A 12,839-nucleotide genomic window follows, 5' to 3' on the forward strand; every position below is an offset into this window, starting at 1 on the left:
TGCTTCTTACCCCACCAGTGAGGAGATTGGGGGTGCACAATTAGTTGGGAGGGGACACAGCTGGGACAGCTGACCCCAACTGACCAGAGGGATATTCCAGACCATATGACATTATGCTCAGCAATATAAATCTTGAAGGAGGAAGGGGCAGACATTTGGAATTACGGTATTTGTCTTCCCACATAACCATTACAGACAATGGAGCCCTGCTTTCCTGCAGATGGCTGAACACCTGCCTGCCCATGGGAAGTGGTGAATAAATTCCTTGTTTTGCTTTGCTTGCATGCACAGCTTTTGCTTTACCTATTAAACCACCTTTATCTCAACCCACAACTTTTCTCACTTTTACCCTTCTGATTCTCTCTCCCATCCCACCGAGGGGGAGTGAGCAAGCAGCTGTGTGGTGCTTAGTTGCCAGCTGGGGTTAAACCATGACAATCACACAAACTTAAACCTTCTCTTATTCTTCCCCTTATCCTCAGCATCCCAGTTGCTCACACGAAACATCCAGGTTCCTAATCCCACTGCTCCCCCATCCCAAGCTGCACCACATCCATCACCTTTCCTTCAACCCCCAAATCTACACAACCCTTCCAACCTCAGTCCCCTTTTATTTTGCAGGCTCTCAAGTCCACAAGCTCTTCATTTACATCCTACCTCATCTGTCCATACTCATCTTTTTCTCTGCTTACGAGGCCAGTCTGGGGTTAAAAGAATAACCTTTTAGTTTGTTGTCCCAACACAGAAATCATAGAATCATTTAGGTTGGAAAAGACCCTTAAGATCATCAAGTCCAACTTTTAACCTAGTACTGTCAAGTCCACCACTAAACCATGTCCTTAAGTACCACATCCATACATCTTTTTAAATACCTCCAGGGATGGTGACTCCACCACTTCCCTGGGCAGCCTGTTCCAATGCTTGACAACCCTTTCAGTGAAGAAATTTTCCTAATATCCAATCTAAACCTCCCCTGGCACAACTTGAGTCCGTTTCCTCTTATCCTATCGCTTGTTACTTAGGAGAAGATACCAACACCCACCTCACTACAACCTCTGTTCAGGTAGTTGTAGAGAGCGATCGAGGCCTTCCCTGAGTCTTCTTTTCTCCAGGCTAAACAACCCCAGTTCCATCAGCTTCTCCTCATAAGACTTGTGCTCTAGACCCTTCACCAGCTTTGTTGCTCTTCTTTGGACATGCTCCAGCACCTCAATGTCTTTCTTGTAGTGAGTGGCCCAAACCTGAACACAGTACTCAAGGTACAGCCTCGCCAGTGCCAAGTACGGGCGGACGATTAGTTCCCTAGTCCTGCTGGCCACACTATTTCTGCTCTATTTTTGCTTACAGAGCTTTTCATGTCAAGAGCTACTTTCTGTTAGCACATCTAACACTGATGTTTTCTGACTGAAAAAGACAAAACAATTGAGCAGCCAGGAAAAGAAAAAACCCACTTTTAAAACACATGATTGGGGGGTCAGGCAGAGAAGGTCTAGAATCTACAGTTTATTTACTAGTCTTTTGAGAGTGGCAGGTTCCTGCCTGCTTTGTTTTCTTCTGTGTAGATTTCAACAGTGAATCTACACCTGGAATCAGAACACTCAATTTTTTCTCCTGTTCAGTATGTACCTTGCATTCTACTCAATGTTTGGCATAGTCTGTAAACACCACAGGGAAGTGGTATCTATTACATATCTCATGTCAAAGGATGCATAAAGTCACCACATTATTTCTGAAAGTTATTGTCTGTGTAATAATTCTGCTGAAGATATATTTCAAGACAAGAATAGATTTGAACGGCAGGCATGCCTCTACTTACCAGCTCATTAGCTTGATCTATTGTAAATACACTGCAGTTTACTCTGTTTCCAATGTCAATGTGTGCATCAGCTAACAAGGAGATGAGTTGTTTACATTCATTCTGCATTCGTGTAAAAGGAACAGCAATTTCATCATAATAGAGATGTTCAGAAAGAACCCCAAGTAAACGAGGTTGCACACAAATGGCCACAGTTCTACACTCCTATAACAGGAAAAGACATGATTTGTATTTGAGTAATCACAATCTTTTGTTTGGTTTTGGGCACTAAACAGAGCAATCTAGCTACAAAAATCCAGTTTCCAGAGGCACCATTAACATTTGTAACCTGTATTATTAAAGATTATAAACAAAATCTTCAGTCTGCCACTAGAACAGAAGTGATAGCGAACACAGGGAAAACAGTCATGTTAAAAGGAATCACTGACCTTAGATAACATGCGTCTTGAGACTAGACGTATTTGTAGAATAAATGTGAACATATTTACTGATTCATAGTTCTGACAGTTGGCATTTAGCTACCAAGTAACATATTCCTCCATTGTCTAACAATCAAGATTTTAGTATTTAGATGTATAAATACCATTTTAGCTTATCAACTGAAATTTTATTTCAAGCTAAGTAGCAGACAAGCTGTGGATTAAGATAGTAAGTAAAATTTATTTTTGCTACAGAAACATCCTACCTTTTGCAAGGCTGCCCACTCACAGATTACTAATGCAACACTAATCCTCTGCAAGGCAGATTTAGAATTCAAGTGGAAGAGCAATAGCTGAGCTAATGATTCAGCTGGCTTTATTTCTTGAGTAACAGTATTTACACCTGGGTCACAAATGCAGCAACAAAGTGCTCCCAGCAACCTGACAAAAGGAGAAAGAACAGTCATTTCAGTGTTAATTACTCTGCAATTAGCAATTCAAAATCAAAATGCCAAAAAAGTCTAAATAATTAGATTGACAAAAACACTATATAATGAAAAAGATAAATTGCTTTAAAGTATTTGTTCAGATTTCCAGTAAACTGACTTTGCTGCCATCATCCGAGCTCGCATGACAACATAATCCCTGGTTGCTGGATCTTCTGCAATGCTGTCTGCTCCAGCAATATATTCCTGAATCACTTCCTTATTCTGGGTTTGACCTTGACGCAGTTTAGCACCTGCCTTTTCCTATGGAATAAAGTTGGGATAGGTTGAAAGTAAATGTGTTTGTAATAAAAAAAGATGAATTCATATTCCATAACATTTCCAATACCCATCATATCCTGCAGAAGTTGGACTACGCGAGAATGTTTCTTGGATAAACAGACTTTGTAAAGTAGTTAATCATTGTAAATCACCTCTCCACTAATAGTATTCTATAGTCCTATTAAATGTATGATATGGTTCCTTCACTATAATATTAAAACTAATACTCAACATATAGCTGATAAACTGAGCCCACACAGAGGAAAAAGAAAAGCTTTTTCAGCACATTTTCAGAAATAACATAATGCTTTTAGACTTAACACCGTCCTGCAAACAGATGGTTTTAGAACCATGATGGTTGTGGAACCATGTAAATAAAAACTATAAAGCATTCACAGGGAGTGTGCTATGTGACAGAACTTTGAACTCTCATGGAAAACCTGACAAGAACTATTATGCTCTACAGACTTGAGGTTTGTGAGATAGGCTACATTTGGAGTTGCAGAAAGGCACCATCACTCCCCTTTAGCACCTTTAGAACATGTCTTTATATACAGCTGATCAGTTTCCTACTCTCCCCAGAACAGTTAGTGAGGTCACATTTCACTTACTTTTGATCTGGTTTTTACTTCTAGCAACATGTTTAAGTCAATGGGCAAATGAGATGGCTGCATCATTAAGCAGAGCCAGGCTCCCATCCACGGACAAGCAGCTGCAACCACATACTGTACAGACGCCTTGTTTAACAGTTCCAGCCATACCTTGGGAAAGAACCATAGTGGAAATCACAAATTTCTATGTGGTCTATGTAAGATCACATACATGCTGATAAACTGTAGAAACCATCCTGTTCTTCACTCTATAGTAAAGGATCACATAGACTAACTACAAAATAATTAACACAAACACACTATTCTTTATCTGCACAAAAGTGCAGAGGATACAAAAGAATAGGGTATGCAAACACTATGTATCTAGGTCATGAGTCATGCAAATACCTTGTGAATAAGATCCAGAATTTCTTGGTTGCTTTCTAAGATACAAAATTGAAATATGTGCCTCAACATGTCTTGCAGAATTGGAGTCAGCCATGTTGAAGAGCTCTGAAACAAGGATATTGTATGATCAAGCAGATTCCAATGTGTATCCCCGTAAAACACTAATAACTTTAATTCTTACCTGGTCTTGCGTAGACAGCAGTGTGAATAATGTTTCCAGTGCTGCTTTTCGCACAGAAGATATTGTATGATGCAAGAACGGCCACACACGTGGGACCAAAACTGTGAGTGATTGCTGAATACTAGTACATGAAGGGAAGATGTAGAGGCAGTGACGGGGGAAAAAAACAGACACACAGAGCTAAGTTAATTTTGCTTATCCTCAGTTACAGTTTTATCCAAAAGAAAGCTTTTTAAAAAAGAAAAGTATTATTGCATATGCTTGGTGATTTTAAATGAAAGATCAAGTTACTACAGCTTAAACATTTAAAATAGTTCAAATCAGTAACTTTTTTCAGGAAAATACTGTTTTTTCTTACTGGTATAAAGAACTAATCTATTCAAGCACATATTTTTACCATGTTGTTTCCTGCATTATATTTTGGGCTTTGTTCAACTATTTAGAAAAAAGGGGGTTTTTTAGTTATGTTTTGAATTTATTATTAGGCATTTATGAGTTTAGAAATAATTAAAAACAAACTTGGATCTTTTGTGCATGAACTTGCACATCAACTGATGCAAGTAGTACATGCTGAATTAAAGATGGCATTAGTGAAAAAACTTTATTCTTCATTTTGGATTTGGGCAAAAACCAGCTTCAGCAGTGACAATCATATAGGATGAGAAAGGTACGACGTAGAAAGCGTCTACCTTGAGTGCAGATGCTGTGAGTTTACTATGTATATTACGAAAAATGTTAACATACTAACACGCAATTCCTTTAATTTGACAGAGTCCCAAACAGAGGAACTAGGCATTGTCTTCAGTCACAGAATTACTGATTGTACTATTGATGTGCATTTGCAAGATTGTAACTTTCTTTAGAACTGTTCCAATAGCAAAGTTCCACAGACACATGCACATGTTTTAATGTACATATTTTGCTCTCTTATTTGGAGTTTGTCAACAAGGAGCAGACAAACAAGGAGTCTGTGGCCAGGACCACCATATATGAGTGTAGCTGATAGCCTTTACTATTTTAATATTTGCCCAAGATGAATGCAGAGAGAGGGGACAAAAAAGTCACATACAAACAACATCTAGTACCTTTTAAGTATTTTGTTGCCTTTTACTAATGTAATGAAAATAGAAGCACTGTCCTAACCTTCACTTTAAGGAAAAGGAAGAGTAAAATTAAAATAGTGATTTAAATTAAACATCTCCTTGGCATATGATTTGAAAGTAACTTTGATTATTCCAATTTGAAAATAACTGGACAGTCAAACCTGCAATACTGAAGCAATACTAATTAAAAAGTTACCTGCATTTGCGGACCTGAGGATAAGTCAGAAGGGAAGAAAGAAGGATCATGATACTGTTTGTGGAAGCTGTCAAGTCATCCAACTCCAGAAGCGCATCCCACAAGGTATTAAGAATAAAAGGCACCTACACAAATAAGCAGAAGAGGTTATTGTAACAAAAAAAGGAAAAAAGGAAAATCCAAGTGCTGTCTCTAAGCATTATTTTCTTCACTCAGACCAAAAGTGAACTTTTCAATCAGAATTGATGGAAAACAATTCAGTCACCTTCTGAGATTGAAGTTGAACCAGGCTTTCCACTACTGGTACTAATGATGCTGCAGCAACAGCTCTGACATCATCATCTAGATCCTGGAGACCTTCAATTATTGCAGGCAACACTTTAGGCAGTAAAGTGTTGATCATGTCCTGCCAAAAAAGATCAAATGCATTTTAAACTTAAAAAGCATATAATGCCCCAACAACTAAGATTACTCTAAGTGTCTGGATAAACCTGTTTGCTATATAAAACAGAAGCTACAGGTCCAAGACTATAATCTAAATATTGTAAGTTACCATTCATGAAGTAAAACCTAAGTTATAAATTTGAATGAGCTGTAACTCAGCTCAGTTTTGGTGTAAACAAAGCTCAGTGTTTGTAGAATAGTACCATGAATAGACTAAACCTCTTCCAGCACTCAGCTCTTGTTAACCTCACACATTAAAGTATCATCAAAACCAGGCAAGCATAGCCTCCATTTATAATGTTTTGTGCAAGTAACTTACCAAGTTACAACAGTACAAGTTTGCTATACACTTGCAGATTTCTGCAGACAATATAAAAATGCAGTCACATCTTATAACCCACGCTTGCTTTATCATACCTATGTACTGTTCAGCCACACCTTCTACTTTTAGCAGAGCTTTTTGTTCCAAAGCTCTATTTGTCATGAGGGTTATTACCTGACGTACTGCCAAAGCATACTTTATTCCTAGAAGACCACCATGTCTCACTTCCCACTGTTCCTGTGTAAGCAGCTTCAGGAGAACATCCACAGTTTTATGAACTCCAGTCTCATTCATATGTTTCAATACTACTCCCAAAGTCTGAGCACAAGTCTCACGTACTGGTGCTACCACCTAGGATAAATGATAGAACAGGTTCTAAGTCAAATTTCATACAGAAGAAACCCATATGCTTAGAGTCAGATGACCAAAACTGCTATACAACAAGGTGAAATTTATGTATCAATTAGTTTGTAATGCGTATCTGTGAGCAGTTATAACAGGTCTATGCAGTAGCATGGTACAAAGCATAGCTGATCTACCTGTTCACTCAGAGACAACTTACTTCATCTGAAACAAAGTCTCCAAATCTGTCTAATGCAAACACACAAAGAAGTCTAATAACCAAGTCTTCTAGCCACTCCTGATGCTGCTGAATCATCTGTAAAAAGAGACAAATTGAACACCTTGACTATATTTATTCATAAATGATTTCTGATATGCTTGCTTTAGCTAAAATTTATGAGATATGACAACATGTTTAAATTGAGTGAATATAGTCATCTTGCACAGATAGTCAAGGTAAAATAGCCAGCACTAATTCCGCTCACCTAGCTTATTACAAACATCATAATTTATTTTTTAAAAAAAAACACATAGTACCTTTATCAAAAGGCTAGAGAGCACCTTGTAAGGTACACAAATAATTTTATCCCTACACAGCACATAAAGGTAAGGTCATTCAGATAATCTATACTGACTAATGTCAACATGTCCTAGGCAAGTGTCACGGTTTAAGCCCAGCTGACAACAAAGCACCATGAGGCTGCTTGCTCACTCCTCCCCTCCCAGTGGGATGGGGAGGAGGAAATTTAAGCAAAAGCTAATGGGCTGACACAAGGATGGGGAGGGATCAGTCACCAATTATCACCACAAGCAAAGAACAGACTCAACTTGGGGAAAGAACCAAAATCAATTTAAGTTACTTCCAATGAAATCAAAACAGGATAATAGGAAGTAAAACTAGATTTTGTAACAGCTTCCCCACACCTCTCCCTTCTTCCCAGGCTCAACTCCACTCCCAATTTTCTCTGCCTTCCCCCCTCCAGTGGCACAGGGGGATGGGGAATGGGGGTTCGGGTCAATTCATCACACATTGTCTCTGCCACTCCTTCCTCCTCAGGGGCAGGACTCCTCACTCGTCCCCTGCTCCATCGTGGGGTCCCTCCCATGGGAGACGGTCCTCCACTAACTTCTCCAACGTGGGTCCTTCCCACGGGCTGCAGTTCTTCACGAACTGCTCCAGTGTGGGTCCTTTTCATGGGCTCCAGTCCTTCAGGCACAGACTGGTCCAGCACAGGCTTTCCCATGGAGTCACGGCCATCTTTAGGCACAACCAGCTTCTCTGGCATGAGGTCCTCCAAAGGCTGCAGGTGGCCATCTTCTCCACCGTTCACCTCCACGGGCTGCAGGGGGACAGCCTGCCGTCTCACCATGGGCTGCAGCGGCCATGGTGCCTCCTCCCCCTCCTTCACTGAGCTTGGTGTCTGCAGAGGGGTTTCTCTCACATTCCACTCCCCTGTCTGCTGCAGGTTTCCCTTCTTAAATCTGTTCTCCCAGAGGCACTACCACCATCACTGATGGGCTTGGCCTTGGCCAGAGGCAGGTCCAACTTGGAGCCAGGCAAGCTTCTAGCAGCTTCTCCCAGGAGCCACCCCTGGAGCCCCCTCCCCCACTACAAAAACCCCACCACACAAACCAAAACCAGAAAGTTGATTAATCATGTTTGAAGAATATTTACAAATAAACATGCACTATGAAGCAGTACTTCACTGTGGGAGACCCAGTGAAAGGAACTTCCTTTTCAACCACATCTCCTCCAGGTTTAACAATACAATTTCGACCAAGCTTGTCTTGAAGCTCTGGCTTCTGTTTATTAGAGACCCAATAGCTCAGTAGCTGAATCCCAGAGCAGAAGCCCCATAAAAGCAACTGCTCAGACATCATCTGTCTCATCTCCACTATTTGCCTACTAGATCACCACTTCCCTTGAAAACTATCATTTTAATGAATAAAACTTCCATCATATTATGGATTTGATATTCCCATACATGTGAAAGAATGCCTATAGCATGCACAGAAGCCTTTGAAGCTAGCACGGACTACGCATACTCTTTCCATAAATAGTTAAGAAACTGTTTAAAGTATCTTATTATTGCAGCGTGTGTTAATACTACCCCACAATCTCCATGGAACAAATACTACTCCATATGGAAGCAAGAAGAGATAGCAGCTTTGGCTTTCCCTATACACAAAATACGCTGAAGTAGTTTGATTTACATTTGATAAGTGTATCTCCTCATTATTCAACACTCTAAACCACAAGCTCTCCCAGCTACTTTTACAGCAGGGAAGTCAGTATGAATCTGGATGAGATTTGCTATTAGTAAACAAGCTACTACTGTGGGATATTTAAAAAAAGTGTTTTCCTTTTAGATAGACTCTTTAAATACTTTTTCTCATAATAACAAAGCAAGCTGATCAATAGGGTCACCTTACTATTTAAGTGACTAGAATCATATGGTCTGAGACAATTCACTAAAGTTACATAATTAACTTGTCAATTCTGTTTCAGCACAGCCTTACCATGACCTGAAAACAGTATTTTCTAGTATGGAAGCTAGTGTTTAGTAACTTTACACTCAGTCTACATATTAATGGCTACTTATACAGTAGTATTGTTTTCTGCACAGCCCTTTTAAAAAGAATGTAAACTTTTCATCAGCTTATACAGTGATTTCATCCAAATCATTTTGATCAGACACATCTCATGGTTTATATTCCTCCAGATGACACACCTCCTGCATAGAAGTCTGTTTTCTAAACTTCATTTAAGTAACATGTTAAGTCTACATGACTGAAAACGTACCTCCTCCAAAGAGCTATCTCCCATTTTACCACCACTTTTACCATGAGCTTTAAGTATCTCTCTCAGTCCAGTACCTGCACCATGTCGAACCTAGAAAAGTGAAATAAAAAGTAAATTTTTAAATGTTTAGGAACAGAACATAAAAATATCACTGCATAACTGAAACAATACTTTTTTATTCTTAATAGAGATGTTTCAAGTGCTGCAAAGTTACTGGTACTTAAGACTTGTGGGAAAGGGTAGTATTTTATTAGATCAAATCATATACTTAAATACTTATCTGCCTGAAACCAACCTGGTTTTTTTTTAAGTATTTGCCAGCTTATGGACAGAAGTAATTAAGAACTGTTTCTATTTTCTAACACAGAAGATATTGTTACCATATTTGCAGTAATGTAGCCAAAGACAGTTTTCATTTAGTTTTACCTCTCTGTAAGACACTAGTTTTCAAAGAAAGAGCAACTAGAAGATATTACTGTTTTTAGTAAGTTTATAAGCTAAAGAAAAGCAGTACTCTTGTATTTCTTCAACACTTTATATTTCTCTTTACATTATGTATTTCTATTATTTTTATTGAAACTATTATTTTTTAAACAGAGTTTGGATTCCCACTGAATACTTTGGGGTCTGCAAAACAAATTTCTGAGAATTACTGTCCTGCATAGCTTACAAATCTGCCTTGCTTGGGTAAATATTAAAAAAAAAGTGAACAAGTGATATGGGAAAGCAATTTATAGCCACTTTATGTTCCCAAACATGAACAGCTGAACACACTAGGAAGAGTTTTGGAAATGACAGAATACCAGTAGAAAGATATGCTACAGGCACACCTGTTCCTCATATTTTTGATATGTAACTGAACTAGTAATTGGCTAAACAAGAAAAGCCCACTCAATAGATACACAGGAAGTTGCAAAAGCAAAGTTCTGAAACAGGTTTTCATTAAGAGGTCTTTACATAGGTTAGAGCAGAACTTTCTCCTTTTCTTTTTTTAAAGGGCATTTTATACACATGCTTGTTGCTAGCAGAAAAAAAGATTGTATTTCATTTCATGATAGTAACAACTAGAACCAAGTAGTTGGTAGGTTCTCCCTTAATCAGAGTATCTTAGATGAAACGCAAGCATACATGTGCCCATATGTACAGCTCAATGGTTGTTGATAAAATCTATAAGCAAGCCAATAAAAATCAGCCAGAGCACCTAGTCTTAGAATCTTAATTGTTCACAATACACCAATCATTTGTCTATTTGGTCCAAGGCTGCTTATGAGCTAGTTTTTACAAGCCAAAAGAGGAAGACTTCGCTAGTTAACTTCTCAGCTTCTGCAAACACAAAACAGCAAGACAGACAAACGTATAAAGGAAACAGCAGTAGTAGGATTCATCTTGCCCGATTTCAGCTGCCTAAAAGCTAGGCAAGCAGTCTGAACTAGTCATCCAGGCTGCCTTTGCAAGAATATGCCAGAGGACCATTTTATAAACATGTACGTTGAGGTAGTTTAACCTGTTTGTCATCCAGAACATACTGTAATAATGATTCTGTATTGATCGACTTCCTGAATTAAGATGCATGCGCCCTATATCAAATGTACTGAGAAAGCTATGAGAATGTCTGCATTCCAGGAGACAAGTCAACTTTGGCTTCAAATGCAAACAGCCTGCTTTCAAATAAGGTGAGGCTTATTAGCTCAGATGCAGTGATGTGCCACACAAATATTATCCTTTTTCTGGGCCTAAAATAATTGTGCTAGTTACATATGATCTATCTCTGTGTTTCCAAGTTTGAGGTCAGTATGGGCAGAGCCAAATTGCTATTACTGAAACTGTGCTACAGATATACCTAAGTATGTTACAGTTGGTGTTAACATTTACTCTTTCAAAAGATCAACATTTTTATAAGTTAGTTGACAACAGTTATTTCCATGTTCTGCTCAAGGAAGGAAGACCATTGTCAGCTACTTCATATTTTTGCTTAGAATTGATATCAAAGTTTGTGGAAAACAGTATAAGGACTAAATAAAAGCAGGAGCAGAACAGGGTTTGAATCTTGAAAAGTTGTCTAGGCAATAAAAAAATATAGTTTTTCTAGTTGGTATTTACTATCATTCTGAAAAAAGTTAAAAGTTCATTTTTATAAAGAGAACAACTAATGATTTGTAGCCTACCCCCTATTACCAAAGGATCTTTCCCCCTCCTTTTCTACTAGCTTAGCATTAGACAAACATGCCACTGTTGTCAGCAAGACTCACATGATATTCCTCAAACTCTTGATGAATCCAAGCCTGTTTTAATTGCTTAGTCTTTTTGACCATCAATTCATGTGCTTTTGTTTTGCTTGTATTTCAATACTTCCAGAATTCTCACTTATCACTGCTTTCCATACCTTTCCCACTCTCCACTTGAGTATACATTACACATCTGTTTTCATTTCCCCTTTAAACAATTCTTAAAAAACACTTGCTCTCTAAAAGCAGATTTGACTTGGCTATGTAATCCGTTTTTATGATTCATGTAATTTTTGATATCTAGCAAAATGTTCTTAAGACCTACACATAAATTTTTTGTGCTTCTGTTGAAGCCTTTCTTTAAATCTATAGTTACACCTTAGATACTGGATATACATCTTACCTCCCAAGAAGGGTTAAAGAGATCATTGCACACCTCTTCACAAAAGCTTTCCAGAGGCCATTCATTTGCCTAAATTCATAAAAAATTAAGTACAAGATTAAAAGAGATCAGGTGAACACTTTTTATATTGTATTCCACTTAGGTGAAAATAACAAAGACCTCCAAAAGCTTAAGTATTTTGATTTGTCACTGGACAGAATTAAAAAAAACAACCAGCTTTTTTCCACACTTTAGAAACTTTGCTGATTGGCACTGGATCTTTTAAAAAGCTTATAAAGTTTGTCTGTTAGTAGGGTAACCTCTTCTCTATGGTAATTAATTTTGCTGTTCTGGAATTCAGCCTCCCTCTAGGAACCACACTAATGCAGAAAATTAAGCAGAGTTTCTTATACTCCCCAGTGATTCTTTAAATTTATGAACTTTGCCTTTAAACAACATAATAGGTAAGTTTCAATTTGAAGTTACACTACATAATCAAATTGGGTCAATTTGACCAGTAATAAACACCACCCTTTTCAAAACACATTCCATGTTTTTGAAAACAAGAAGCATATCCACTAATCCCAAAATTTCCACAAGGAAACTGACATGGCTGTGGAAAGGAAATTATGATACTAATATTAAGTTCACACCATCACAAACACAAAGCATTTGAAAGGCTAGCAACCAGCAGCTATTCAGCTTGCAGTTATCATTAATCTCTCAAATTCATTTTCCAATCGTTGTTTTGCAAATAAGAATTTAATTACTAACCTATGTCTGGAAAAATCTTTTTGCAGAATACAGACTAATCAAGATAAAGTCTCTTCAAATAAATGTC

General features: G+C 38.1%; 1 protein-coding gene across 3 annotated transcripts in view; it reads right to left on the minus strand.

Moving 5' to 3' along the window:
• Positions 1–12,839, minus strand: part of BTAF1 (B-TFIID TATA-box binding protein associated factor 1) — a 50,926-nt gene that overhangs the window by 18,721 nt on the left and 19,366 nt on the right. For 2 of the 3 annotated variants that reach the window (XM_049811111.1, XM_049811110.1), the window contains exons 8-19: positions 12,020–12,088; positions 9,392–9,481; positions 6,809–6,904; positions 6,421–6,597; positions 5,746–5,886; positions 5,481–5,605; positions 4,182–4,302; positions 4,001–4,105; positions 3,614–3,763; positions 2,842–2,984; positions 2,502–2,676; positions 1,817–2,020 (exon numbers count right to left, since the gene is read on the minus strand). In XM_049811111.1, coding sequence (XP_049667068.1) covers positions 1,817–2,020; positions 2,502–2,676; positions 2,842–2,984; positions 3,614–3,763; positions 4,001–4,105; positions 4,182–4,302; positions 5,481–5,605; positions 5,746–5,886; positions 6,421–6,597; positions 6,809–6,904; positions 9,392–9,481; positions 12,020–12,088 — 1,596 coding nt within the window. Of the gene's footprint in view, positions 1–1,816; positions 2,021–2,501; positions 2,677–2,841; positions 2,985–3,613; positions 3,764–4,000; positions 4,106–4,181; positions 4,303–5,480; positions 5,606–5,745; positions 5,887–6,420; positions 6,598–6,808; positions 6,905–7,512; positions 8,175–9,391; positions 9,482–12,019; positions 12,089–12,839 lie in introns of those variants that run through there. The other variant, XM_049811112.1, reaches the window with a different exon arrangement.

The sequence above is a fragment of the Accipiter gentilis genome, chromosome 9 (genome assembly GCF_929443795.1).
Source record: "Accipiter gentilis chromosome 9, bAccGen1.1, whole genome shotgun sequence".
In the NCBI taxonomy this organism is placed as follows: Eukaryota; Metazoa; Chordata; class Aves; order Accipitriformes; family Accipitridae; genus Astur; species Astur gentilis.